The sequence below is a fragment of the Athene noctua genome, chromosome 1 (assembly GCF_965140245.1).
Source record: "Athene noctua chromosome 1, bAthNoc1.hap1.1, whole genome shotgun sequence".
In the NCBI taxonomy this organism is placed as follows: domain Eukaryota; kingdom Metazoa; phylum Chordata; class Aves; order Strigiformes; family Strigidae; genus Athene; species Athene noctua.
This window is the reverse complement of record NC_134037.1, coordinates 192,745,618-192,773,611: the sequence shown is the minus strand read 5'-3', so window position 1 is coordinate 192,773,611 and position 27,994 is coordinate 192,745,618. Positions and strand designations below refer to the sequence as shown.

General features: G+C 37.1%; 1 protein-coding gene across 1 annotated transcript in view; it reads right to left on the bottom strand.

The window, feature by feature from the left end:
* Positions 1–27,994, bottom strand: part of TMEM131 (transmembrane protein 131) — a 99,624-nt gene that overhangs the window by 8,207 nt on the left and 63,423 nt on the right. Inside the window, exons 14-35 of the mRNA XM_074908449.1 lie at positions 27,278–27,431; positions 27,006–27,176; positions 26,578–26,688; positions 26,356–26,490; positions 25,767–25,871; positions 24,345–24,431; positions 20,250–20,402; positions 20,026–20,101; positions 19,804–19,921; positions 17,736–17,874; positions 17,517–17,626; positions 17,040–17,106; positions 15,933–16,084; positions 15,132–15,274; positions 13,933–14,119; positions 12,583–12,768; positions 8,931–9,089; positions 7,770–8,365; positions 3,614–3,789; positions 2,257–2,384; positions 772–896; positions 462–620 (exon numbers count right to left, since the gene is read on the bottom strand). Of these exons, the coding sequence (XP_074764550.1) occupies positions 462–620; positions 772–896; positions 2,257–2,384; positions 3,614–3,789; positions 7,770–8,365; positions 8,931–9,089; positions 12,583–12,768; positions 13,933–14,119; positions 15,132–15,274; positions 15,933–16,084; positions 17,040–17,106; positions 17,517–17,626; positions 17,736–17,874; positions 19,804–19,921; positions 20,026–20,101; positions 20,250–20,402; positions 24,345–24,431; positions 25,767–25,871; positions 26,356–26,490; positions 26,578–26,688; positions 27,006–27,176; positions 27,278–27,431 (3,437 nt within the window). The remainder of the gene's footprint in view (positions 1–461; positions 621–771; positions 897–2,256; positions 2,385–3,613; positions 3,790–7,769; positions 8,366–8,930; positions 9,090–12,582; positions 12,769–13,932; positions 14,120–15,131; positions 15,275–15,932; positions 16,085–17,039; positions 17,107–17,516; positions 17,627–17,735; positions 17,875–19,803; positions 19,922–20,025; positions 20,102–20,249; positions 20,403–24,344; positions 24,432–25,766; positions 25,872–26,355; positions 26,491–26,577; positions 26,689–27,005; positions 27,177–27,277; positions 27,432–27,994) is intronic.

Sequence of the window (27,994 nt, the reverse complement as noted above, 5' to 3'; positions counted from 1 at the left end):
AGGTGATTTCCGTTCCCACACATGGGACTTACAACACAACCAAAAAGCTTACAATAGTGCCCCACACTAACCGCTGCATTAAGGCGTTTTCAGTGTTCCCTCTCAAGGATGAATCACTGAATTAGTTTCAACTCTGGCTGCAGCAGACCTGACCAAGCAAATCCCCATCTGCTGTAGAAAATACATTCAGTATTCGAGCAGTAATTCTCATTTCCTCAATCTCCCCAGTAGCTTCTGAATCCTGTTCATCACTGGAGAACCACAGAAATGGCCCATGTTCTGCCCACGTGGGTTCAAACCTCCCAACTCGTACTAGATGCTATCAATACAGGGCCCTCAGCAGAAAACAGGAGCACAACTATGCAGTGAAAATGAGAGAGGAAGATCTATAAACAGACCAAGCCTACCTACAGATATTCACTGCAGAAGACTAGTTCTGTCATCCTCTAGCCATTACTTACAGCTGCCAGCTTTGTGAAGCGGCACAGAGTCCCACTCTGGTGGTGGAGAATCCTTTTCCCCTTCTGAGCTGCTGGTGTTTCCTAGCTCCTGTCCAGAACCACCAGGGAGAAATTTTGCTAATACTGATGGCCTGCTCTCCATTAACTTACTGTTGGGACCTATTAGAACAAAAGAAGAAGAAAAGCAAGTCTGTGCATAATAAACTGAACAGCTTTCTTTGCACACTGGACTTAGCATTAAGCACTCCAGAGGGGTTACAAAAAAACGAATAAAACTTTGAGATATTTATAAAAAATAGCCTCACACTACCTCTCGTTTTGGGGAGGTTTCTTGATTTAGACCCATTCGTCAAAAGGTGCTGGGTAGATATCTTGGATGGAAAGGTTTTGCGCTGCTTGTTTTCCATCGGGGGAGTATAAGACAATTCCAAGGAACTAAATGAAAACAGAGATCCATTTATTTTTAAGCTCTCTGAAGTGCTGAAGAGGAAATTTTTTTATATATGCCATACGGTCTTACAAAAGACTGGTCTCCTGTGGCTTTCTTATGTCAAACTGATGCTCATCTTCAAAGCTATTCATAAGCAGGGTTTTGTATTTCTCCTATATGCAACTCCACCCTTCCTCAGCCCCGGCTCATTTTCTACCCACACTGCTCTACACAGTTATTAGGGCTTTCATCCTGGAGCTCTGGGATTACAAAACCTGCTTGATTATACAGAGGCAACAAGAGATGGCAACTGCCGTTTTTTTACTCTGCCCCCACACACTCTTGTTAGATCGTTAAGATGTGCTGTTGCCCTAAATGCATAGGATCATCTTTTAGTCGTTGACATCAAACTATTCAAACCCACCACCAAATTCATTTGGCTATATACTGTTCTTTTTCTCCACCTATTTGATTGCATCTCTCAGACTTTCTAGGGAGGAACTATTTTACCCATTTCTTGCACAATTCCAAACCAGCTCTCATTGTGGCCTTTCAATACTGTCACATATCATGAACTTGTGATTTATACGATAAAAGGAAAGCAGATGATGGTAAGAATAAATAAGATAAAGATGAGACTTTGCCAGGCAGTGTTTTCAGAAATATTTTGAAGAAAATTTATTTATACTAACTAGTAATCCCGCTTAGTCCAATATTAATTACAGCAACAAGAAAAGCACAGGCCAATATACCATGCCTCAGTTTGGTAAAGTTTACTTCTGTGGCACTTGGATACCGATCTGATTTCAAAATTTCAGAATACTCTTTCAGAATGAACTAGATCTAGTAAGACTAAGGTTTTTCATTTTTTCCCTTTCTACCATCTGCAATCAACTGCCTGCCAGTAAGGGAAAGGGACTGGCAGCCGCAGCAGCTTCCTTTAATAACATATCCAAGACTCTGATCTTACTCTGCAATACCGAAAAGGAAATTGCACGGCTGTAATTTCACCAAGGGCAACCAAAGGCACTCGTGTTAGCGCTGGCTTACTGTGCTGCCACTAGAAGCTCCTGTAGAAACATTAACCCTATTTTGTGTATATGATACCAGATACAAAAAACTTAACATTGCTTAACCTGATTTTCTTCTCTGGATTTAGTTCTCATTTTATTTATGCACTTAAATAATTTATTATTTACAAGCTTCAGATATTCCCTAATATCAGGAAGGAAGAGGAAGCTGCTTAAAGGTATCTGCTGTTGACATCAGCCAGCCTGGCAACCACAACGGTTGAATGCACAGATTTTTATCAATCCATCTTCCCTTCAAGCACAATGCCTTCTCTCCTAAAAAGCCTTTGCTTACCTGGTTTTCACATCTACAGGGTTTTCTTTCTTGATACTTGTTAGCGGTTTTTTACTTTTCTGTTTCACTTGGACTATTTCATTTTCAGGTTTTTCTGGTATAACTTTTCCCTTTTGTTTTTCAGGTTCCTATAAAAGACATTATAACATGTTAATATATTAATGAAAAGTCAAGTCCCTCTTGCATCACAACATACATAGTATAAATCAGGCTGAGGCAAGAATGCTATTTGAAAACGTGCATTTTTACAGCATAGAAGTTATCTTTTTACTACTTAGTGAGTATACCTATAAAACATGCTATCTATTTTTTCCTATTTGGAGAAGTAGAAGTCAAAATACCCAGCAAATTAACGTGCTTCAAGGAGATTGGATGTTTGCAAACACACTCCTCAGGCCACAGCCTCCAAGGCTACTTAAAAAGATGCCAGTTCTGTACTGAGAGCTATGCTGCAGCTGCTATATGCAGGCCAGGCATCTAAAACAGACTCTACAACAAAGCAAAGAACACAAGCGACTTCACCATCCGATTTATTATTTTTTAACTACACTTCTAAGACTTTCTGAATACAAGTATACTGTCAAATAGCCATCCTGAAAAAGCAAAGGTGATTTTCAAATGAGAATTTACCAAACTGTAACTTCTAAAACATATTACATGGATTTCTTTTCTTTTTTCCCCCAGCTAGAATCTCTACCTTTTCCAAAGTTCAAAGACATGTCAAAATTTAGGCTTGGTTTTCTTCTCTTTGTAATTGATTACCTTTGTTGTGTTTGGTTCCCTAGCACATGCTTTAGGACAAAATATTTAAGACCACCTGGCCACTACACAAATTGTCAAGAGCTTTAGAGTTCATTACCTAGAAGCATGTAAGCCAAATGAATAAAATAAAGGTAGAGCTATTGTCAAAGGTAATTAAGTCAACTACCTGCTGACAATCTCCAGCGCAATGACCCTTTGCATCAGCTGAAATGCATGGTTTTATCACACAACTTGATTATTGAGTAAAATTGGTATTGATATTTTGGCATTTTACTCTGCAAATAGACTAGGCTAGGAGTGTGCAGAGAGACAATTACCACAGTGCTGCTGACAACTGGTGGCTTATTCGAACCACAGTCACTCAAGCATCTTCAGTCCTGAGACTACGTGTTTCAAGCATGTTCACACCTTAGAGCAGATTCTACAGAGAAGTGAAGGCAAGGATTGGGAAATGTTTTTTAATTACCATTTGTCTTTGGTTAGGTAGTACAGTATATGAAAGCTGAGGGCAGGGTGGGAGGAAGAGCCTGTATTCCTGCTCTAACAGGTGACCCGCCAGCGACACAGGAGCCGCCTCCTAGGAGCAGTGCCGTACCTCTTTGAGAAGTGGTTCTGTATCTGGGTTGGAGGTTTCGGTTGTGGTTGAAGAACTGTCATCATCTGCCAAGGAATCCTTCAGTTCATCCTCCTGTTGCTTTCCTTTCCCTCTTCTGTCCTTTTCTTCCCGCTTCTTCTGTGGCTTAGACTTGCGCTGAAGTGTTTTCCCTTTCCCTAGGAAGATAAGGTTGCTTCAGATTCTCAATACTCAGAGATTAGTTCATTTCATTTTAGAGGCTAACCCACATGATTAAGTCTCTGAAGTTGTCTGTTACATTAGATCACTGTTTACAGCCACTTCACACCAAATGTGAGCAATAGCATCAAACCTGAAGACTTCTGATCTCCTGAGCCCTATCTCCATCGCCTCTCTGCAGATCATGGGAATCTGGCTACCTATAATTCTTCTCTGCTCTGTTCCTGGCATTCCTTTTAAACACCTTAGAATCCAATTTGACAGTTTAACCATGTGAGAGTAGATTTAAACACAAACTTCTGAAGTGGGTACTTTATTATCTGAACAATTTGAAGAACAGAAATTTTTAGCATGCTTATCAGTTAAAAAAAACAACTTGCACTAAGACTAGAGCAGATGACAAAAATCACTAATAGTATTTGTCTAGCAAAGATATAAAAAAATCAAACCCCCAGAACCTGAAAATCTCACACCCAAGTACACTTTCTTGACATATTTTAGCCTTTCAGAGTGTGCTATTCTAACAGGTATGACTAAGCTGACTATAAAATAGTTTGGCTTGAGGCACTGAAGTGTTACTGCATCTCAAAGGAGGGAAAACAATCCATTAAACACTTCAGGGGATGTTTAATCAATTGTCTTGAAGGAATCCACATATAAATAATACTACTTGAACAATTGATTATGTTTTTCCTACCATTTCTGCAGGCTAACTGAAATGTAGCATAGTATAAATTCAAAATGTAGAGGTTTAAGAACCTTTAAAAGCAAACCAGAGGTCTTGACTTGCAAAATAGGCATGATTAGGCTCCTGGGGTGTAAAACCGTGATCAAAAAAAAGCACCAATACAGAGGAACTCTGTGTGCGCCTGTGTGGAGTCATCATCATCTTACCATCGCCTCTCGGTACTCTCTTACAGGATGAGAGCACTCACAATATTCTTAATGTCTTTCATTAGATGCAAGATATGCTTTTACCAATAAGATCTGTCTTAGATACTGCCCTTCAGACTGAGCATTCTCATTTACAAGCCATACAGCTTCTGGGATGGACATAATAGTTCACTCAAGTAAAGACTTAATTAACCTGCGCTGAATAACTGGATTCAGCCCCTAGTGGGATTTGTTTCAGCTCAAGTCAGAATTGAGTCTGGAAGCACAATGACAGCTGTCATATTTCACTGGGCAAAACGTTCCTCAGGGAAAGTTTGTACCAAAATATAAATTTGGCTTCAGTATTTTGGCAAATACCAGATACTTATCAAAGGGTAGAGCCTTCAAACTTTGGTTTTTTTTCAGACTTAAGATCAATGTTTTCAGTATCAAGAACAACAAAAACATTGCAGATAAAATACTCTTTTTAGCATGAGTGCAAATAGAAGTGAAAATACAAGTAGTGTGGAAATTTTCTAAAGGTCAGCTTCCAGCTTACTGGGGGTATTCTGGTTTTGCCTCAGAAGGCCTCGTTCTAAGATCTGCTTCAAATTTAGTCTACATTCAGGATTGCTGAACAGTTTAATGTTAATCATTAGAAAAATTTATGTAAAATGTTATCATGACATAGAAATATAAAGTAAAGGAGCTGTTTAACAAAAATCTAGTGTAATCTCCACAGCAGTCTGCTGGGACCCAAGTATTAGGAAGCTGCAACAGAACCCTATAAAGATGGGAATCTTGCACAGGGTATGATGCCAGTCCAGAAGCTACCGTTTCTGCAAATGTTTGTGACTAGCTCTACCTATTTATCTAATGACAAACATCAGCGTATGTAGATCCAGATAGACAATGGAATTTCCCCCTAAGGTTTTACATTTTTAAAGAGGGCAAATGGAAACTGGCGAGTTTTATTTGATGTGCTGAGCTTTTGCAAGTCAAGTTACGGCTTACAGATGACATTGGGGTTTTTTTTATAAAGCTTGTCAAAAAAAGTCTACATGCATAAATTTGATTTATTGATCTGTGACAATGAAGAGGTCAAGAAAACTACCTGAACTGCAAAATGTAACATGCATAATGTATTTTGCAACACAGAATATGTTTAAATACTCAGTATACCACCATGCCAAAGCACAAATGATGCAAGCCTCTAACAGGAGCAAAACTGTGAATTTATTTGAATGAATGTGTATTCAGGAGAAAGTTACAAACCAGGAAAGTAATGCCAAAAAAAAAAAAAAAAAAGGAATCCATGTATGTGATTAGGAACTAAGTATTTCATCATCACTTAAACAGCTTTTGAAATTGATAGACAAATCAACACAAGCACCCATCTCAAGAAAATGCATTTAAATGTAGTTGAAAAAATGTAACTAAAGGTCTATCAACACTTAGGAGCAGCTATTTACTAAGACAAGCTCCCAATACATAAATTCCTAGAAATTACTATAGGTACAGAAATGTTAACATAGGTACACTACATTATTTGTATCAGGAACTTGTATCTGAAACCAAATTCAGTGGTCCCCACATGCTGTGTAGCTGCTGCATCATACAGCAGGACCAGCGTGCAAGAGCTTGTTCCTTTTTAGGTTGAACTACGAATGGAACACATGCTCCAGAAGCGCTCCCAGCCCTGGATCAGTCCACCGTAAATCCACTCAGACACAACCCGCGAGGACGTTGCATCCTCACTACCAGCCATTTTGCTTTCCAGAGCTCCAATACTGTAACATTTGCTAACCCCGACACTGCCTATGAAACCTACCTACAGTCATGTCATTTGCTGGAGTACTATTTAGACTTTATGAAACTAATAAATGACAAACTGGTCATAATTATCTTGAGATTAATTCCCCCCAACCACATCCCCTTGTCTAAACTAAAACAAAAAAAACCCCAGAAATCAGGTAGCATATTTCAGCAGGATCCCAAAACCTCGAATACCTTTAGAGTTCCCACTTTGAAAGTCCAGGTGCATCATCACATCTATTCTGAACTGTTTAAGGACTTTCTGCTCATTACTACTTAACAGAGTGAGGCTCTCCTCTTTGGTGGTGCATCATCATACAGATGCTTCAGGGTTTATATGCCTTCCCACCATTCCTTTTCTTAACTTTATCTCTAATAAGCAACACAGTATCACTACTGTTTATGTACAACAGTGTTAGAAGAAAGTGAAAAATCACTTAGAAATAAACACATTAAGATTAAATTTATAACCACGTAACTCTGGGACATGACTGAAATGGCCAGTACAAAAAGCATGATTAGAAGTTCTAATCTGACAAAGATTTTATATGGAGGAAAATAACTGACATAATTTTAAAAGTCTGAATGTATCTAATGTATGAAATCCATTTTAAGCATTAAGACAATTGAAAAGATGCATAAACAATTGAAACTCAACTCTAACCTCATGCAAAGGTGAACAACTTATAAACACAGGTACCATATGTTAATTTGCTGACCACCTGACACCAAGTATTTTCTGCAACTGCAAGCCTGGGCATGAAGAATTCCATTCCCAAACGATACCACAGGGGTTTACAGAGCTCTCTCTCTTCCCCCCTCCCTGTCTCGGTTTTCATAATACACTAGGACAACTTTCCCCAAGCCCCAGCCCTAAGTACAAATGGGTCTTTTCCTTTCCCTAACCCCTGGCCCCAAGTCCAAACGGTGGAGGTGGGAAGGATGGATGCTAACCCGAAGGCAAAGGAATAGCAACCAAAAGCATCTTTCTTCTTCAGAGGGTCACACATCTAAATATTCACACTTGCTTTCATCAAAATGTTCCAAAAATTCTGCAGGAAGAATCAGAACCTAGCACTGCAAGCAGAACCTTGCTGCCATAAAACGAGTAAAGGGAGTGTTGAAGACACAGGCACATAGAGCAGGGCAGGGAACAGCTGAGAAGCTATCACTTTCCACGCTATGAAAACATGACCTTTACGGTTGATTAAATCTTGTTCTGTGGCTTACATAATGAATCATCCTGTTAAAAAAAGCAAAATTGTATTACCTTTGTTTTTTGCTAGTGGAGACGGGGGCTGCTCTGTAAACACATCTGGGGAAGGGGATTCTGGGTGGTCAAAGTCTTTTTCCATAGTTTCTATGAGCCCAGTGAGATCCGAATCCTCTGAGCTGTGCCTTCTGCTGCTGGCACACTCGCCGTGAGGGGGGCTCAGAAGCGGTAGCTGTGGCAAAGCACTTTCAGTCTGTTGCTCTTGCTGCTGGGGCCCGGATGCTGGGGGTTGCTGGAGGGGCTGCTCTGCCAAAGCTGCTGCCTGCTGCTGCAGCGGCTGCTGGTTCTGCCTCGTCCCTTTGGCTCTTTTGCCCGCGGCATGAGTCTGAGCTGCGGCACCTGAATCCAAGGTAAAGGGGCCCGCTCTGTTCACGGACTGCATGGAAGCTGCTTGTGCTGAAGTCCTGTTAGGTGTGCTTGAGCTGGTTTTGGATTTGATGTTTTCAACATCAGGTGCATTTCTATTGCTGTGAAGGTGTGGTGCTGCATTGCATTGTTTATGACTCCCTGCGCTGGATCGTGAAGACGAACTGCCTGCTCCATAGATCCCTCTGGATGAACTGTGATTAGAATCTGATCCAAGTGTGTTCAAGCTAGAAGAACAACAAGTGTTTAAATATACTCTACGATGTTTCCATTCTTCCACAGGAGAAAAGAATCACTATATCCAAAAGAATCCTTGAACTGCACCATTCTTGGCACATAATCAACAAAAATGCCTAAAACTTGTTGGACAAGTCAGTAGCCTTTACCACTTCCTGTTCACTCACTCACTGTACATATGAACAAAAACACAGTAAAATGACAGTCAATATATATATCTTGGAGGGAACACCAAAAGGAGATGATCATCTTTTAACTTAAGACACCAAAGACAGGAACTTCTGGCCTGTAATTTTTCTGCAGTCTCTACCTTCCATTTTTGAGAACATTAACAGGAAATTTGATAGGGTTTGGTTTCATTTGGGATTTTTTTTTTCCCAAAAGATTAATATTCCTCACAATCACAAGATCCATCTTTTTTTTCAAGCCATCTTTTTTAAGTAACTGGGAGGCTCTTTATTCATTCACCTGTTCTAAAGAGAAGTGTTACTTTCTTACTGACCTTGTAACTAAAGAGGGGAAAACATTCCACAAAAAAACTAAACATGTACTTACTTTCCATCAGATGAAATTCCAACTATTCTCCTGAGATCAAGTGGCCTTCCCATATCAAAGGGAGGGTTTGAGGCCTCAAAGGACAAGCGTCTCCTAAATGGCTCCCAAATTCCTTGAGCTTCTAGATAGGCTGTTCCAATTACCAAGAGAAAGAGTACACTGCAGAGAAGAGAGGCATCATCTAAGTATTTCTTAGTTTTGAGCATTTTAAGTTTAATGAATCTAATCACGCAAGCAATGTACTGAAAAGGTACAAATTGCATCCAAACCACAAAAACATGAAATACACAAGTCTAGCGTGAGATACACAACGGTACTACCACTGAGAATGGAAGGTAGCTGCAAGTTTGACATGCAGTTGATAAGAACATCAATTCAAAAGAAAGAGAGATACAATATTAAAATGGCATCCAAGTGGTCAGCAGCTCTCACAGCTCGTTGGTGCAATTCAATTTTAAAAGCAGAAGCCCTCTGCACAGAATTGTACTGCTGCTCAGAGAAGTAAAATTTAAGCATATTATTTCAAGGAGTTTTACAACTAACTGCATCTGCTGCAATACCGTGTTTAGGAGTTCTCCACTTACATAACGCACTGCAGTGAACTATATTTTTGAATGAAGCAATAAAACCACTGCAGAGACCTTCACGGCACTGCTATCGATTTCAGCTTCTAACAGGTGGGAGTTTCAGGGGGAGGAGACACAATGACGATTACTAAAGCTTGCCTTGCCTATTACCCTAAAAATTTTATGAGAAAAGAACTTTAAATTAGCAACTTCACCTTCTGTTCTCCCCCCTATTCTGACTTCCAGTTTTTCTAAGCCAAATGTATGAAAACCAGCATCAATTCACACGAAAGGATGAGATATTTCTTGCTTAATTTTAGCCAAGAGTCTAGTCTAGGTACAGTCTTTTAAGTTTTAACTATCACCAAAAATACAAGCAACTCTGGAGACCAAGGCAGCTGTTGATACCTAGCTATCAGTGTTTTTTTTCCCTGCCTCAGGGATTAAAAAGGATTCTAGAAGCATAAACAGATGGCAGAAGGTAGGAAAGATCATTTTCATCCATGATGTTAACAAGCAACAGAAAAGCTAAAGGAATAGGGGAATTTTTCAGACAAGCTTACACAAATTGTTATTCAAAAGATTAATGCTTGCTGTCGGTGCCATGCCAATCAAAAATGAAGTTACCTTTGGGATGTAAGGAATTAGGTATAATCTCCTTCACCTGTTAACTGTAATCCATGATGCTCTTTGAAAGTTTCACAAGACTGATACCAACAAGAGCGTCACATCTCTACCACCATGGTGCTACACAAACTTGGGATGGAGTGCACAGGGTTTTGGTGAGGTGGGTGGCACTTTTCCCCCTCAACCCCTCAGCGCTCTGCTCACAGTATCAATGCTGAGCTCCACAGAGGTTGTAGAGGGGAGGCTGCAGCTTAAGGTCACCTTGAGGGCTTTTCCCCTGCCGCTCTCTGGGTAAGGACTCTAATCCCTCTACATAAGCCAACTTTGGTGTTTTGACAAACAAATACCAGCTTTGAAATGAAAAACAGAACAAATCTTGTTTTGTGGTCTTTTTAACTGCACTTTCTGGTTTTGGTGTGGTGGTGGGAGCAGTGGTGGTTAAGGTTTTTTGCTTTTTAATAAAATTATTGAAAAACATAAGAGGCCTAAAGTGTTCATGTCATTACAAAATAAATCAGTGTGGGGAACACTACACAGTGGAGAGTAACCTGGTCTAGAGACCTAAGAATGATCTGGTATCCCTCTTTCCCCTGATGGTTTTATCCTGGAGCACACATATCCCTCATTGGCAAGTTTTTCACAAAAAGGACTGGCTCCTTTGTCGTGTTTGCACATACCCTATCAAGTTGGACTCCAAAACTTGGAGCCACAAGTACAGTAACAATTCAAATCAAGAGTGATTTAGGGAAGGTAACAATAAACACCACCTTATCAAATTAAAAACATGAACTAGACAAACTCCTAGAGTTGTTCATTCCTAGAAATTAGGGATAGCTTTGCAACAATATGGAAGTATTGTTTTAGTGGCAACTAGCAAATCCCTGCACGAGGGCATCCTAGAAGTTAGAGGCTGTCTGTGCACAGGATCCTTGGAATATTATGAAATGGTTACATTAGGATTCTTCTCTAGTTTAATGCAAAGAAGGGTATTTTGTACTTGTAGAAAATAGACATAGTCAGAGAAAGGATTAGTATTATGTATTCTTTTGTAAAGTCTAATTAACAAATACAGTACATATAAAATTATCCACACAAACTACACTTACAAGCTGACAAGTATCATTTGCTTTGTCAATAAAGAAAAACTAAGCTTATAAATTTCTAGCAAACATACAGAAGAAAAACACTTAAGTACTACTCAGCACTTTCCAAGTAATGCAATAGTAGTTTAGAAACAAACTTTTCTAAGTAACAGAATTTTTCCTGCTACTTAGGAAAATGCAGTTTCCTAAGTAACACTGCATTACTTAGGAAAGTGCTGAAGCGTCAAAAAAGAAAATGAAGCAACTGTAACTGAATCTTCTCTATTTCTTTTATCTATCCCTAGAAGGAAAGATAGCCTAACTGAACATTTATGTAATATAGTACAGCAAAATGGAAGAGCTGCTATCTTAATATTAAAAAAAAAAATCAGAAATATTACATATCTGTGATAATGCTTTGGCTTTCCAGCACACAGAAAGACCACTTTTTCATCACAGGCATCTTAAGCAGCAATCCATCTCACACTAAGATGTAAGCTTAACACTACTGAAAAAGGAAAACCAGCATTTGTTGTTACTGATAAATAACAACTTACACTGATAAGTTTCTATGCTAGGGTTTTCTCTGGATAAAGGCAGTGGGGGATGAGCAGGGACACATTTATAGCCTCAGATTTCAAATACATAGAAGATAGGTGGAGGTTAGACTAGGAGAACACAGTGGAATTTTCAACTCCTATTTCAACCAGCCATAGGTAACACGTGTCTGTTTGAGAAAAAAAGTGCATTAATATGCTACTATGTAACCTCCGAGTGTGCAGTGTGGCAAACAATGCCCTTCAGGTTCTCAGAAATCCCATTATTAGTATCACCAGTTGTCTGTTGCATCCAAGTGGCAGTAAAGTTAAATTCATCCAAGGCATCTGCTAAGCTCATTACAGTCACTGCCTTGTATCTCTAAAGCACAACACTCCAGAAGAATGCTTAGATTTCTATGGGAGTTCACAGTTAGCAGTGCTTTAATACCTAATTTGATTCAATTTTGGCTTAATTATCAAAAACTACACATTACCAGAGTTAAGAGCAGTATGTATCTCACTTAAGGAGACAAGCCCAAGCAAGAAGTATATTATTTTGTCCTCAATTTGAGCAGAAAGTCAGTACTCCTCAGCCTTAAACAGTTCCCACTCAATCCATAGTAGCATTTATTAATTTGCTTTCCTTTTTCACCTCACCTTCTTTTATCTTCCACCAATGTACTGATATATAACATATATATTATATATGTAATATATAACATATATATAAAACATATAATATATGCATGTACTGAATACGTATAAACTTTTCTGTCACCTGTACTTAAGCAGTGGTAGTTTGTGCACATATACCTGTAAAAGCAAACACACACGCTACCTCATTATTCCTGAGATGATTATGTACAGTGCCAGTTCCCAGTTGGGCCTGGGTAGCGCTTCTGCACATGTTGCTAACATGTGATACGGAAGAGATGCATTCAAGACAAAGATGAATTCTGAGCCTCCTGCAGTGATGAATTTTAATTCACGTATGACTCTGGAAGCAGTGAAATCAGGTGTAAACCTGAAAACAAAGTAAAGCACGTTAGAAATTTTCACATGAACAGCAAGAAAGTTTGAGATAATTTATATTATTCATAAATTTAAAAACACTCCACCAAGTACTGCCCTGACTGGCATCCCAATCAAACATTTATAACAAATAGCCCTAGTAATAAGACTAATAATCATCCATGCATTAGTCTAAAAATACTTATGAGTATCTTTCAAATACCTCAAGATGTGTTTGACTAAGTCCATAAACACCTATGCTTAACACATCTGATACACCATATGAAGATGTATTCTAGCAGAAATAAAGTTTTGACCAAATCTCTTAAAAGAAAGCTGTCAGTGAAGTAAAAAATTATCTACAGCTGTAAGCAATGGAACCGACCATTATGTGAGCTATAAAGCTTTTAAATGCTTCACCTTTAAGTCACAACTGCATGTCTTTTCAAAAAGATCACCACTATGTTCCCATCTCATCACAAACTAAGATTGTTGCAGAAATACTAGTGAATTTTCATTGCCTGCAACAATATGGAAGTATTGTTTTAGTAGCAATTAGCAAACCCCTGCATGATGGCATCCTCACACATCCTCTTACAGAACAGAAGCAGCTTCTAAACTTTTTAGACACCACATTCTGAATAGTTAACTTTACATCCAAGCAGTGTTAAAAGATGAGTTTTTGGTTAGGAGATCTTTTACAATGAAAATGGTCAGAGTTAAACAATCATTATCATTAAGGTAACAGACAAAATATTCAAGACTGAAATGCTGTGCATTATGACAATAATCCTTAGTCTAAAGGCTCTTCTACATACTGCAATGCACCAAAGCCGTGTGTAAATGTAGATCTTGTGTACATTCACAACCCAATGAAGGAAATGTATAAAAACCCCATATAGTAACACTATTCCAACTCCGTAAGTTATACCTACTGGATAGTAATAAAAGTAATAGTAACAAAACTGTAGTCAGTCATGAAAATTTGAAGTTACTTAAAAATCAAATAGCGTTTGCAAGAAAGAAAAAGTTCATGTTTTAAGTGATATAAAAAACACCCCCACTCAAACCTTAAGTAAAAAAACCTCAGAATTTAACCAGAGTTCTCCCCTGAAACATAATTAGGTATATAGAACTCCTAATGAGGCTCCATTTAGATGTAAGAAAAAACACTTACAATATAACAATGTCTTTAGAGGCATTGGCACTTAGTGCAAACTCATGACAGTTAACTACTTTAAATCCATATCCTTCACATGTGTAGCCACTGATCTCCATAGTTTTCACATTAATCTGCAGCTGCCCTGTATTTTCCACTTTAAATGTTCTTCTCAGCGTGAAATTTGGTTCTTTGTATTTCATTTCTAGAAACAAACAGCAGAAAGTGTTTATTGTTATGCTAAACAGATATCCTTCACTATACTGATATTCCACAGTAGAAGAAAGCTCTGTCAGTATTATAACAGGAAAGGGGACTAGCAAGGCCCATGGAAACCTTTACATAACCTGCAGGAACAGATCTCGGAAGCCAGTTTCTCATCACTGTCAGGTAGGGCACTTATACAATTCCAGATTACTAACTCATCAGGGAAAAACCACAAACCCCCAAACCTTTGCTGCCTCACAAAAAAAATCATCTAAACTATAAAGTTCTTTGATGTACTGCTTAGTGTTGTGGTATTCTGTGAGAAGTCCCAGCACGAGGAGAATTAAAGCTTAGTATTAAAACTAAAATTCGTGGCCGAGCTACATGTACCTTATTATCAAAAAAATCCCTAAACCACAACACGGAAGAGGTAATGGCTAAGCTTTACTTGAAGTTTTCTTACTCATCCCTCAAAAAAGCTGAATAATCTCAGATAATGATTAAGATGGCACCTTACATATACATCTGGAAATCTGCAAAATACCAAAGCAGATTTCAATACCAGATACAACTAAACCTCTTTTACCAGTTCCTCTGGTAATACAAGTACTCTTAGCTCTCCTTTTGGAAGCAAGCCTGGGGCACAGAGGAGAAAACCTCTGACCCCAGAATAGAATCTGGCTGGGAGTTAATTTTCATCAAGGAACATACCCCACCTTTTTCCCCTGTTGGCTGTGTGCATACAGATTCTGAAGGTGGGAGGAAAAAAAAAACCATATATATATATAAAGTTGTACCTGTGATCCAGTTTGACTTAAATTTAGGAATTAGAGATTATCCTAGTAAATATACTAAGATCTTCACCTCTTCTATCTTGAATTTTAGTAGATGAAGGGCTTTTGTTTCATCTTTTCTAATTAACAGGGGAAAAATATTTCCACGCATTTCAAGTTGTACACGTAAAATGTAATTTCTTTTCTGTTCAGCATAGTAACTCAAGAAGTACTCACTTTCTGAACAGTCTTTCAATAATGCTTCTGTGATTTTAAAGCGTAAAGAACTTGCTGCACCAGGAGCTTTGCCTGCAACCTTCAAGCTCTCAGTTGTTCCTTGTCCCTGTACCGTTATGGCATCTATTACAGTCAAATTATTTCTGTGTACAAAGAAAAAGGGGAAGCATTCATAAAATAATTATGAAGTCAATTGCTCATACAAGCTTCTCTTCTATGAAGTTTTATCCCAAATCTGAAGAACAGAAATATAAGCAGTTCCACAGATAATTCCCCACAATATGGAAGAAAATAGTGGGGGGTCTCAAACATAGTGTTTGTAAGACAAAAAACCTAAGGAATCATAAAGTACAAATAAAAAAAAAATCTAATTAAGTACTAGTTAAAAAATTATACTTTATTATCATATTAACTTATCACACCCGATACAAAACTGAACTAGTTATTCAGAGCTCCTGACTAGAAAGATTGAACTTGCATTGTATCTTGATCTCCCAAATTGTGTCTATAACTACAGTCCCTGCTTTCAGGGTAGTGTAGTATGTATTTAAGAACTCAAGTCTCCAAGTATATCAGTGGATTACGTATTTATATTAGAAAGTATGCACTGAATACAGTTTAACTACTATAAACCATATCACAATTACATTTAAATTAAATCTTTCTCCAGACACATAGGATTCAACAATTATTCTTGTAAAAGCAGTAGTTTCTTATTGGCAGCTGATCACAAGTATGATCTTATATATAAATAAAAAACATCAGGAAAAAACTCAGACATTTCGGAAATATTTGTCATACCTGATAACAATTAATGATGAAATTGTTTTATTAAGAACTGGAGTGAACTTTACTTTGACAGACTTTCTCTCACCAGGTTTTAATATTAGGGTTAACACTGAATGACGAGCCGAGCCCTTTGTAAGTCCTACAGTGCTCTGTAGTGGCTGGACCTTAAGAGAGTGGGGAAACAAAGTAACACTTTTAAAAACAGGATATTTCACATATATTTGATAAAAATTATTATTTTAGCTAGAAAATTGGTCTCGCCATAAAGAAGGATACTACTTGATGTAAACCCCATATCGGGTTTTTTAACCAGAAAGTCTGATAGCATAAGAACTTCCCTACTTATTAGTAAACCATCTGTGGTTATTAAGAAGCAGAAGAATACAGCAAGACAGAACTGAGCTAAGCCATACACATGTGGATTCATAAAGCTCTAGTAAAAAGAGGAGTTCAGAATTTTTTTAAATGTGTATTTTAAACACCAAATTAGCATTAAGCCATTATGTAACATTTTCTACCCTCAAAATGTTCCACCATTAAAACATTTTTAGAATACTGTTTTTCCTAAGGAAAAAAAGCAAATTTAAAATACAAGAACTATTGAAAAAAAAGTGTATTTTGTTAAGCTTGCCTTTAGATACTGTGCAAGCATCAAACTGCTAATCTATATTGGATGAGAGAAGGTGGTGATCAGGATATGGAATGCTCTATATGAAAAATCACATACTTAAAGTTGTCCACAAATCATTTAAAATAAAGAACAAAGCAATGGAAAACTCAATATTTTGCCAGTTTTTGAAGTACCAACCACTACAGCAAAGAAGATAATCCTGTATCAGTAACACAATGAATTAAATGCATTTTTCCTGTAACTTCTGCAATCCTATTATAAGGTAACCATACAGAAAAAAAAAAAAAACAAAAAAAAAAACCAAAAACATTTTAACTGTTACATTTGAAGAAAAATGACTTTTCTCAGTTCCCTGAAAATATCCAACAGAAGCATCACATTTTTCACACATAGTAATACATAACACTAGAAACATGTACAACTAAAATCCTATTAAAACATTAAAGTATCTAAATTTTAAAATCTGAAGAACATATTGAAATACTTACACAATTTCTGAAAACCTGGAACTCTAGAGTCCTCAGATTGAAATTAGTTGGCTTACTCAAATTAAACCTGAAACAGACATACAGGGGTTTTTTTCCCCAGATCAAGGAAGATAATGACATACTCGTACTTCAGGATTTTAGCACAAATCAAGAATTTATGGCAGGATTCAAACAACATGCAGCTGAAAGCATCATTTGATTTTTCTTATTCCCTCCCCCTACAACCCTACCCCCCCACTCCCTTATACTTCAAGTTAAGGAAGAAATATAAACATCATTTTAGCTTAGCAGAAAATACAGATGTGCATTCAGTGGCAATCAGCCTAGATTCAGTTCTCAACTAGCCTATTGATTCAAATTCTAGAAGCGGCCAAAACTGTAACTACCAACACAGCTGCCAAATACTGCATGCATTTTTTGTAAAATGTATTTTGCTGTGGAGTGAGAATGGCCTAACTACTCTTAAACAATACTTACCGTTCCAACATTTTCTCAACGAATGTGGATGGGTTAGAATACAGAGCTACAGGAAGGAACTGAACATACACAGGAACATCAGCTGGATTTTCTAGAAAAATTTCTTCTTCCTATTCAAAACCACAATTTTTGTAAAGTTTACACTGGGGTTAATGTAATTAGAAACAGTTATTTAAAATGCAGTCCCTACAAAATGGTACTATCAACAAAATAACTTACTGAAGAACTGTTTGTATTGGTAAGAGGGAAGCTTAGATGGCGTGGTGAACTCAGTATGGAAGGCCAGGCCATTTCTGCTGTAATTTTCAACTGGACATCCTTCTGAAGATCTGTGTCTACTTCAAATACAGCATTCAGTCTGGAGAAATAGTTATAAAACTTACTTTACAGGAGTGAAATAGGAAAACCCTGTAAAAAGCAGAGTGCCTAAAAGCACCCTGAAAACAACACTAGCTTGAGAAACAGAATGGTACATTATATTTATATGCAAATTTAAAAAAAATTGAGCTCTGCCTACATGTAGCTCTATTAAAAAGTGCAACAGAAACCACCAAAACATGCTATACAAGACCAACCCAAAGATTCTAAAGATGTTCTTTAGTTAAGTATTGTTGTCAATATCCATCCATTACAATTTCTCTTATGGTCTATTTACGGATAAAGGTGAGCAGAAAACATGGTAGGACTTCAGCAATGCATCACAAACCTTTCAGTATTTGCACTTCTCTTAAATTACTGCTCTCTGGACAGACACACAAATTTTATCTTTCATTACGAAGTGCCTAGCCTTTACTATTGCAGAAACAAGTTTTGAGAATATAACCAAGATTCAGATCAGTAAGAAAAATAACCCAAAATATATTTGATGATTTGCAAAGGTATAAACAACAGAAAGGAAAAACATCAGTCCTGCTACAGTCTGTTTCCAATACAACATCCAGACATCCACTATCCAGAAAACATATTGTGCCTGCACATGTGTGATGTACAGGAAAACTGTCCGTGTACTCTAGCTGCAATGGATACATGGAGAATGTGCCTGTAATCCTGTCTAACAGATCTAAAGCAAATCTGAACTAGTCACACTTGGGGCCAGCTACTATTTCCATTAGTGAATGAAGTCCTTTGCTATTAAGCAACCTCTGCAACAGACTTGACTCCTGTTCTCCTGCAGACTCTCCACGATAAGCTGAAGCAAGCCTAACAGTATTGAGTTCTCCAGTCTGCAAAACAGATAAAACACTAGACTTCAAACCTAGAGAAATATTTTGGAGAGGTTCCAAAATGCTCAAGTCAGAACCCCTCTGTATTCAGAAGGAGAAGCTTCTCCTTGGATAGCTGGTTAAAATTAACTCTTTTTAAAAGCATTACATATTCTAGATTATATATTATATTAAATAACATTAAAGCACTGGGTATTCTAGCTAGAACTGCTACTTGTTCAGAAGTAGTTTTTAATTGAATTGTCTCTTACTGTAGGTGATAGGACATTCTTGAAAGTTACCGGGGTGGCTAAATAGAGGATTCTGTTTAAGTCAAATTTGTTCAGGATTTATTAATATTTATAACAAAAGGTGATTAAGGAGGTATGCTTTTGTATACTCTGTTTGGATACATAGAGTCATTTTTGTTCTCTGCAAACATGCATACCTTTTTGAAAAGGTAGTCTGGATGTTAATCATCACAAAAGGCACATGCACTTGCTGTTAATGCCAACTTGTGTCTCTTGGAGATTAAATCACTTTAGGCAGGAGAAAGCAGATGTTCAAAAGGTAGATAGCAGCCTAGAGTTTGACTTTTTCTAAATATTAAATAGCAATCATTAATCACCTCCTATTTAGCAAGTCTCAAGGAAAAATACCAGAAAAACTGATATTTCACTGACCTGCAATAATCATCAGTAGCAATAGAAAACCTTATGAAATCTTAAAGGGATACTGGGGCTCCTACTTTAAAAACAGATTAAGCAGGGATACTGCACAAACAGCATAATCTGTTTTCAGAAATTTCTGCAGAGTAGAGATTGCCTTGCTGTTAACATCTTTTCAAGAACTGCAGCATACTCCAGCGAATAGTAACTTTTGAGTGTTGTGCTTGACTTGAGGAAATTACTACTGGTTTTTAACTTTTAAAACATTCTCTTTAAAGGTTTGCAGAGAAGGCCAAGTAACTCCTTGACCCCCTCTCAAAGAGCACCGCAATATTAAGGAACCCTGTATAAAAGCACACATAACACAATTATCTAGTGATTTAAGGCCTGAGAAAGTAACAGGGATAAAATACTTACCTATGGCTTGAGTTCTCTTTTATTTCTGTCCATTCTTTGAACAAGTTCTCATGCAAATCCCAGTCAGAATCCCATGCATCTTCTTGCATTGCTATGCTGTGCTGAACTTTGGATTCCGCTTTAAGACACAATGTATTTTTAAACTCCTCATGTAAAATCATTGCTTAAAGAGAAAACTTTCTTTTTAAAAAGATTTTCCTTATGAAGTTGAACATAACTTACATTTAGATAGAAAAGGCAATCCTACATAACAATGATCTCCACATTGTAAACCAGGATCAAAATAAATATTTGCAATCTGCAAAACAGAGAAGAGCGATCAACTAAGAAACAGCTGAGTAAATCTAACGACCAAAGAAAGAAGATTTCCAATGACCACAGAAACTTAGCATATGCTATATATACAAGAGAATTTGTAAACATGTAGAAATAAGGCATACACAAACCTTTGATTTTTCTCCTGGCTCTAAATCTTCTTTATTACTCCTTAGCCTCTTATAATAAAACCTTACATCTTCTGACAGGGACCGTATGTGTTGTATTTTCACTTTCTGAGAAAAGGAGTTCATAATGTTCAGGCTCTGATGAGCTACTTTTCCCTAAAGAAAAGAAAGGATGAAAAAAGTTTGCTGGATATGCATTTTCCCTAGCATATGTATTAATTTATGCAGGCTAGCAAAGACCACAGCAGAGCTGAAATGTTAAACTGAGATTTTTAACTATGCTATCTTTAAAAAATGCCATTTGTAATCAAGGTCAGTTTCTGTGAAGTTGTATTCTTTCCTCCATCTGCTTCCAAACATAGTTCCTCTCTCAAAATTAAGTACACCTTAAGTGTCTCGAAGAGCTAGGACAATACTTCTGCTTCATCAAATCATGTCGAAAAAGTACCAGAGGCAAGAGTAAACTTCAGTTTTCTGAGTCTCCTATTACAAAAGGGAAACAAGCTTCTTGTAAGAGATCTAGTACATAGTGGCTAGTACTCAGAAATAACCTGAAAAGGAACAGTGGAGTGAAGCTCTACAGAACAAACACTACAGGTGACAGCAGGCATTACAAACATAGGTAAAACCTTCCTTCCCACTCCCAGTGAAATTAAGACACCAGGCACTAAAATGACAATATTTAAAAAGAAAACAGTGCAAGTTTTCCCCCACAACTTTATACTCTGCCTTTTCTTCTGAGACAAACATTATTTTACCTTTTAAGCATAGAACATGGTAGTTTAACTGTTTGTCACTATCAGAACCATTACAATGCTTAAACTCTCCCTGCCCTCAACTATAAATCGAGGATTCTGTGGTCATGTTTTTCACCTTATCTCAAAACCCAACCCTGACAAGTATAGAGTAAACAATAAACAAAAAAACAAAACAAGCAAGAAAGCACAATTCAAGACTGACTGGTGCAAAGATTTCATATTTATATAAAATTATGAATACAAACAAGTTTAAATACTCAGGACTATCTTTTAATGAACATGACTAGAGTTTTTCATATTCCCCTCTTAAATCAACACTTTCATCTTTTAAAAAATTTCTGTAAAGTAAGGACTTAAGTGGAAAGATGGGAGATGCACTTTTGCAGGCTCAAAATTTAACTGAAGCCTCAGGAAATAGTCACATACTGTTACAGTCCAAATAGTAGCAATCACAAAGGGAAAGAAAATAAAAGAATAAATCTCTATACAGTATATAGCCCTGTTAAACTGAATAGGAGGTATGTCTAAGCTTCACCTATGGAATCCTATGAGTAACAAACTACTATCAATTGAGCAAGTTTGTTAAACTCTGTAGAACAAATGAACAGTATTTTACTAAGACCTTTATGCACCATTTAGACAGGAAACAACAGATAAGGGAAGATGACTTTACCCAACAGTAATAAGAAAAACAGAACAACGCTATTTAACGTACAGGTTTTCAAAGATGAGCTTTGATCCGAGAAGCATTGAGAGGTGGCACGATGAGCTAAAAATGCCATTATGAAGAGGCAGTCAGCACAGCTAAGGTCTGCTCAAATCAAGACACTAATTTTTACAAGGCCTGTATACACCATCAGTGCACTGCTGACAAACTTCAACAGAATACCATAGATTAGGTGCAAATACACTAAAATTAGAGACGGACAGCACTGGGAACTGGGCAGCTGCAGGAGAACTACATCCTAGGTATGAACTGAAAAGCAAGTGTTACTAAAATTGTAGTGCCTAGTTATTCCTGGATGTTATAGCTGTCAGATTTCTCTACCAAACACTGAAACAAGAAGAAATAATATTTTAGGCTTATTTTCATAAGTAATGGATGCATTACAGAAAAACTAGATAAAAGAGTATTATAAATTCAGTGATCACAAGTTTAGTTTGAAATGAATTCAAGAAAATATAAGTCTGCTGTCAATGTTCTCAAATTTCAAAAGACCAAGTAGTAAGGGAAGCTGATTGCTCTGAAAAGCTTGGGGCTTGAACACAGAAAACAGTCTAGAATCTTGTCAAAGGTGATAATTATATATGAAACTGTACTTCCAAACAAAACGCGGGAGCCAAAAGATCCTCTGAATGAATAATTATATGAAAACATTACTAGAAATGAAGCCAATAAAAACCACAGCAGTCTGGGTATGAGAACAATGAGAGCAAGGAAGTCAGCCTCAGAGGCTGAGAAACAAAGATGCTACAAAAAGTAGTACCTGCCAAAACAAAAGCAAACAAACAAGCTGACCAAGACCTTGGACATGTACTGATAACACTGAGAAGTTCTTTAGCCATTCCAGTTAGAACAAAATAAAGGGAGATTAAAAGAAACTACTTCCTTGTGGCCCAAAACAAAGTATTTTAATGTGGCATTCAAGAGGGACAATGGTCTTGCCAGGAATTAGGATATATAAATTAGGATACAGAATATATAAAATGCTTTATATTTGGTAAAAGACAGGGAAATGGACCTTTAAGTTATTTCAGTTTATCAGAGGCTTATGTAGCAGTTCATAGATGAAATTACAGATATGGTATTCAGTATAATAAATATCCATATAATGGTGAGGCTATATAGGCAAATAGGAAACATACATCCTAAAGATAAAAAAACTCAAGTGATCTTTTCAATTGTAAGCATGACCATTTGACCTCAAGAGCAGCAAAAGACTTCAGAACAATTGTGAAGTAGATCAGAAGGAAGATGGAATGGATAATGAGGCAAATGTAGCAATGATTTACTGACGTCCTGCTGACTGGCCTACCTTCATCCAATGAAACCCATTGCATTACTTTTTAAAAAAATTATCATTTATTTACTAGATGTGAGGTAAAGCATTTGATAAAGCACCAGTGAAAAGCTACTATTTAAGAGTACACAAATGATAAGAAGGAGATACTAATGAGCTATTGGGAGAGGAGGTAAGAACAGGCGGTGCTCTACAACTAATTGAGATTATGCAGGACAGACAAGGAAAGAAAAAACATTTCCCTCAACATGTATGGAGTTAGTTTTATCCTATCAGAAAACTGCCATCTCATGCCTTTTGGTACTTTTCAATCTCTCTCCCTGTGATTCTTCTGTCATATTACATTGTCCCTACTCATCAAAAAGTCACATACAGTTCAGACTTCAATGAAATACTGATTGCAAAGTCAATATGCCTTGACTGCCCAGGCCTCTATGGTTGTGCTGAATACCAAGTGAGAAGAAAGTATTATCTAGTTAATAGCTTGCTGCTTGAGTCTGTAGCCCTGAGCAAAGAAGCTGCTTTCAGCACTCACTGAATAAACACTACCGAAGCAGCAGGGATGAAAACAGCCATTACATACTTTTGCAGAAATTGTAGACTTACACAGATTTCTTGCTTTCCTGTTGATGTACTGCTTAACCCCGAGAAGATCTACTTTCAGTGTGGAGACAATACAATAATGCTTCCACAGAGACCAAGAACTTCTTATACTAAAACGTCAGTTTATTAGGTGACTTAGTTGTCTTTGGTACTACACTTCAGGAATTTAAAAAATGCATTTATGCAATTTCATCTCTCTCTTGCTCTTGTGCTAATGCACATGAATTGGCAATAACCAAGCAACCACAGCTATGTTAGAATGAAGCTTCAAAGAATCAGGTTTGGGATTATATCAGTATTCCAAGATCCCATTCAAGTGGGCAGTAGAGAAGATACAGGGATACTTGGGATGGGGGGGGGGGGGGTAACGGAGACACGCGACAGACACGCGACAGACACGCGACAGACACGCGACAGACACGCGACAGACACGCGACAGACACGCGACAGACACGCGACAGACACGCGACAGACACGCGACAGACACGCGACAGACACGCGACAGACACGCGACAGACACGCGACAGACACGCGACAGACACGCGACAGACACGCCCAAGCCAAGATAGCCACAAACTGAATCATAACAGTTTGGTAGCACAGCTCTCCAGCAACTTGACATGTAACAACTCAAGTCAGTGGTTTCTCTTGCAAAAGGACAGATAAATAAAAAAAACACAGCACAAAACCATTTAATGCTATCACCCAACTCTTACCGGAAAAGAAGGTGGAAGAAAAACATGTTTTGGGGAGCAAGTCAGCGAGCCTACAGCAATCACTGCCTTCACTGGTATAGTTAAAATCTGGAAAAAAAAAGAACAAGAAAATTTTAGGAAAAAACTTCAAATTTCATTTCAGCCTTTAAATGTCTCTTCCACTTTTAAATTGCATAGAATAATAAAACCCTGAATTTTTACAATTAATGTAGTCTAGGTTTATATATACATTTAAAACCAGGAGGTGAATTAAGATTTCAACACAACATAATATTTGGAACAGTTAGTCCGTATTGTCAGGAAGCACACCTCTGCTCAGTCATACTTAGCACCATTCTACATGGAACACAAAAGCACAGTTAAAATGTAAGTTCTCCAGTGGGGGATTACATAGGTCTCACTTGAATGGGGCTTACTTTGTTGGAAAACAGGAGGATAACAACTTTAAAGTGAGTATGAGGGAAGAGGATATAATGAACTTCTCAAAAAAACATTAGAAGTCATGGTTAGACCCTGATATAGACATAGACTTAGAAAAAAGTGTGGAAGAGATGGTAATGAGATCCTTTCTGTGTATTATTAAAACTACTAATACAAGTAGAATAACTTGTACAAACAAGCAAGAAAATAAAGCACTTCAGATTCTGTAACTGAAGGGTCACATACATGCATGGACATAAAAAAAAAAATCTCAGATAACTGTCAGAAATTAGGAATTTCCCATTTTCTGTAGCTTCATCAGAACCACACAAGTAGCTATATAACTTCCTGACTTCATAAGCACAGTGTGTCACTTTTTTTTTTGTATCTATATCACCCAAAGATACTAAATACAGATTCCATTATGTATTAGAATCTCTATTCTACAAAATAATTTATTAACAGGAAAGGCATATCAAGTTGAGAATTAACTAGTTGTTCTCTCCCTTATTAATCTTAGTGTAAGAGTTCCATTTCATCAATCATCAACCTGCAATTTCTCCAAAACAATTTTCACACTGGGTTTGACAAAAAAACCCTCTGAAATTATATCTCAATTTCAGTAACTGATAAGATACCAAAAAGCACCGTGTCAGCATGTGCTATACCAAAAGATCCATGCACTGATGCTTTCGGGATGTGTCGTCATTGAAGAACCCACACCTCAAAGCATTATGTCAGATTTAAATGGGTATTTCTGAAAGCAAGATGAAAATCATAATGAAAGTGATTCCTCATTCCTTCAGACACAGCATGAGTAGTAGCATTACTATCATCTAATACAGGGTTAACATGCAGAGATAACTTGACCTCCAGAGGTCCCCTCGAACCTCAGCTTCTCCCTGATATTGCAATCTGTCCACTAATAGAAATCTTAAAACTTCATGCTTAAAAACCGCACATATTATACAGACAACACCTGTGAATATACAATAAATGTACCTCATAATCCGTTGTGATTTGTACAGCTCCATCATGAATTCCTTCAAGTTCTTTCGCTATTAGTTTTACTCTGAACACAGCATAATAACCTGATGCTAGTATCACCTGTATATGATAGAAAAAATTATCCGCTGTATTCCATTAAATGGAAAGAAATTTCAGTAAAAACATACCCAACATCCTCTTTATTTCTTTAAACTGAATCAAAATCCATTTAAAACAACTGTCAGTGGTAGAAAGAAAGATTCAAACGCAGAAGTTACTAACATAAAAATAATCTATTCTTTGAGGTGGTAAATTCTACTCTTCCCAAATAAATGATAAGCATCACTTGAGGGCATGGAAGTTACTGCTTCTGAAGTTTCCCATTTCAAAATCTAACCAATCTGAATATAATACTGCTTCTTAAAATACAATTTTAAAACTCCACATGCTTTATCATATTCAAATTCAGACAAAAATTATTAATTCTTAGCCTCCCTCCCCTCTGCTAAAATGAAACTGCAAGAAGTTGCACAGATTTGTCTCTTCCCCCCCCCCCCCCCCTCCTAAATCTAGGTTTAAGCAATGGATTCAAAGCATTACTTACTGACGACTGATCGGATGCACTAGCATTTTGTAGTTCATGGTGGTTTGCAATTATTGTTGTTCTGTTTCCCTTTTCAGTTGCTAGAAGTTCTATGGCCAAACCATCTCCTATAATATGCCAACTTTTTATAGCCAGCTTAAAAAGAACAAAAGGTACTCTTTTCAGTAACAACACTGATGTAAAATTTTTTAAAAGGCAAACTAAAAATAAATCCATCCTTACCTCTATTGGATTGCTGTTGATGACTGCAAATAAAATGCTTGTAGCTTCTGTTGCACTCAATATGCCAAAATCTATAAATCGTTCCTCAGTTTTTGGAGGCAGTACAAAGTACTAGAAAGATTGATAAAGGTATTTCAGCATAAGTTAAATATAAAATGTGCTCAAACTCTAAACTCATTAACACACACATTAATAAGTCTAATACAGCAGTACTGTGACAATGTCAAAATTCTATTCATTTTCTATGTAAAACTGAGGAGAACAAAAAAATAATTTCAGCAGTAACTGAAGCTGTTTAAGGAAAGAACTGGTAAAATCATTCTGAAATTAAAAAAGCCATCCTCCCATAGAAGTATAACAAAGAATTAAAACCAGTCCTATGAAGTTTGCCTCTAATTAAAGTAGCTTAAAAAAAGGAAAATACTTACATCTAAAAATCCCGTGTATGCTCGAACAGGTAGATGAAATTTAGAAGCATTGGTGATAAGTAAAATATTATTATCTATATGAACAGATGATGTGGAAGGCATAAAATGAAGTGTAAAAATATATCTGGATTCATTAGGCGGAATTAAGACTGGTTTACTGAAGTTCTGGACCTAGATCAGTGAACAATGAAGATCGATGTTACAATTTAACAAAGTGCAGAACTTTTAAACATTTACTATTAGGTTAAAATGTTCACAGAAATGGGGCTTACTTTAAACATTGGTTTTGCTTCTTCTGGTAACACAACATCATGTATAAGGACTGCAAAACTGAACGTGTTTGTTAGATAGATCAGTCTTTCCACAGAATCAGCAGCACCATCACGGATGTGAAACAGTGTGGCAGCATGATCAAATCCTAAATATCTATTAAAAGAAAACAGTATGAGAAAAATAAAGACTTTCCTCCAACATAAAATGTTTTTCTTATACAAAAGATTAGAATTCATTCAATCCAACTGTAAAAAAATGTACATACCCCGCTGAACGCTGAAGCTATATTATTAGCACTACAGGGCCACTGATAATTAGGTAATTCAAGCGGGAGAAGAAAATATGTGAATCAGCGTATTAGAAGGACTAAAAAGAAGTGCTGAAGTACTAAGATAGTTTGCAAATCATGCATATTCCTTATTAACCAAATCGGGCATCTGCAACACAAGTTCTGATAGGTAAGGTTTAGTGCGTTTGCCTTTAAAATATTCTGTCAGTTCTGTTGATAAAGTACGAACTAATTTCTGCAATAACTTTAAAGCTTAGCCACACTTAGTAAATAAATAACAAAATTTTGCTGGAAACTAAAAATATTTTCTCTACCCTTGCTTCACATAGTGATAGAACTGCAAATACAAAACTGGAAAAATTTCCAATACTGCATTTATAAAATGCCTCATCTGCAGCCTTCAACTGCTCTGAAAAGTGACTAAGGT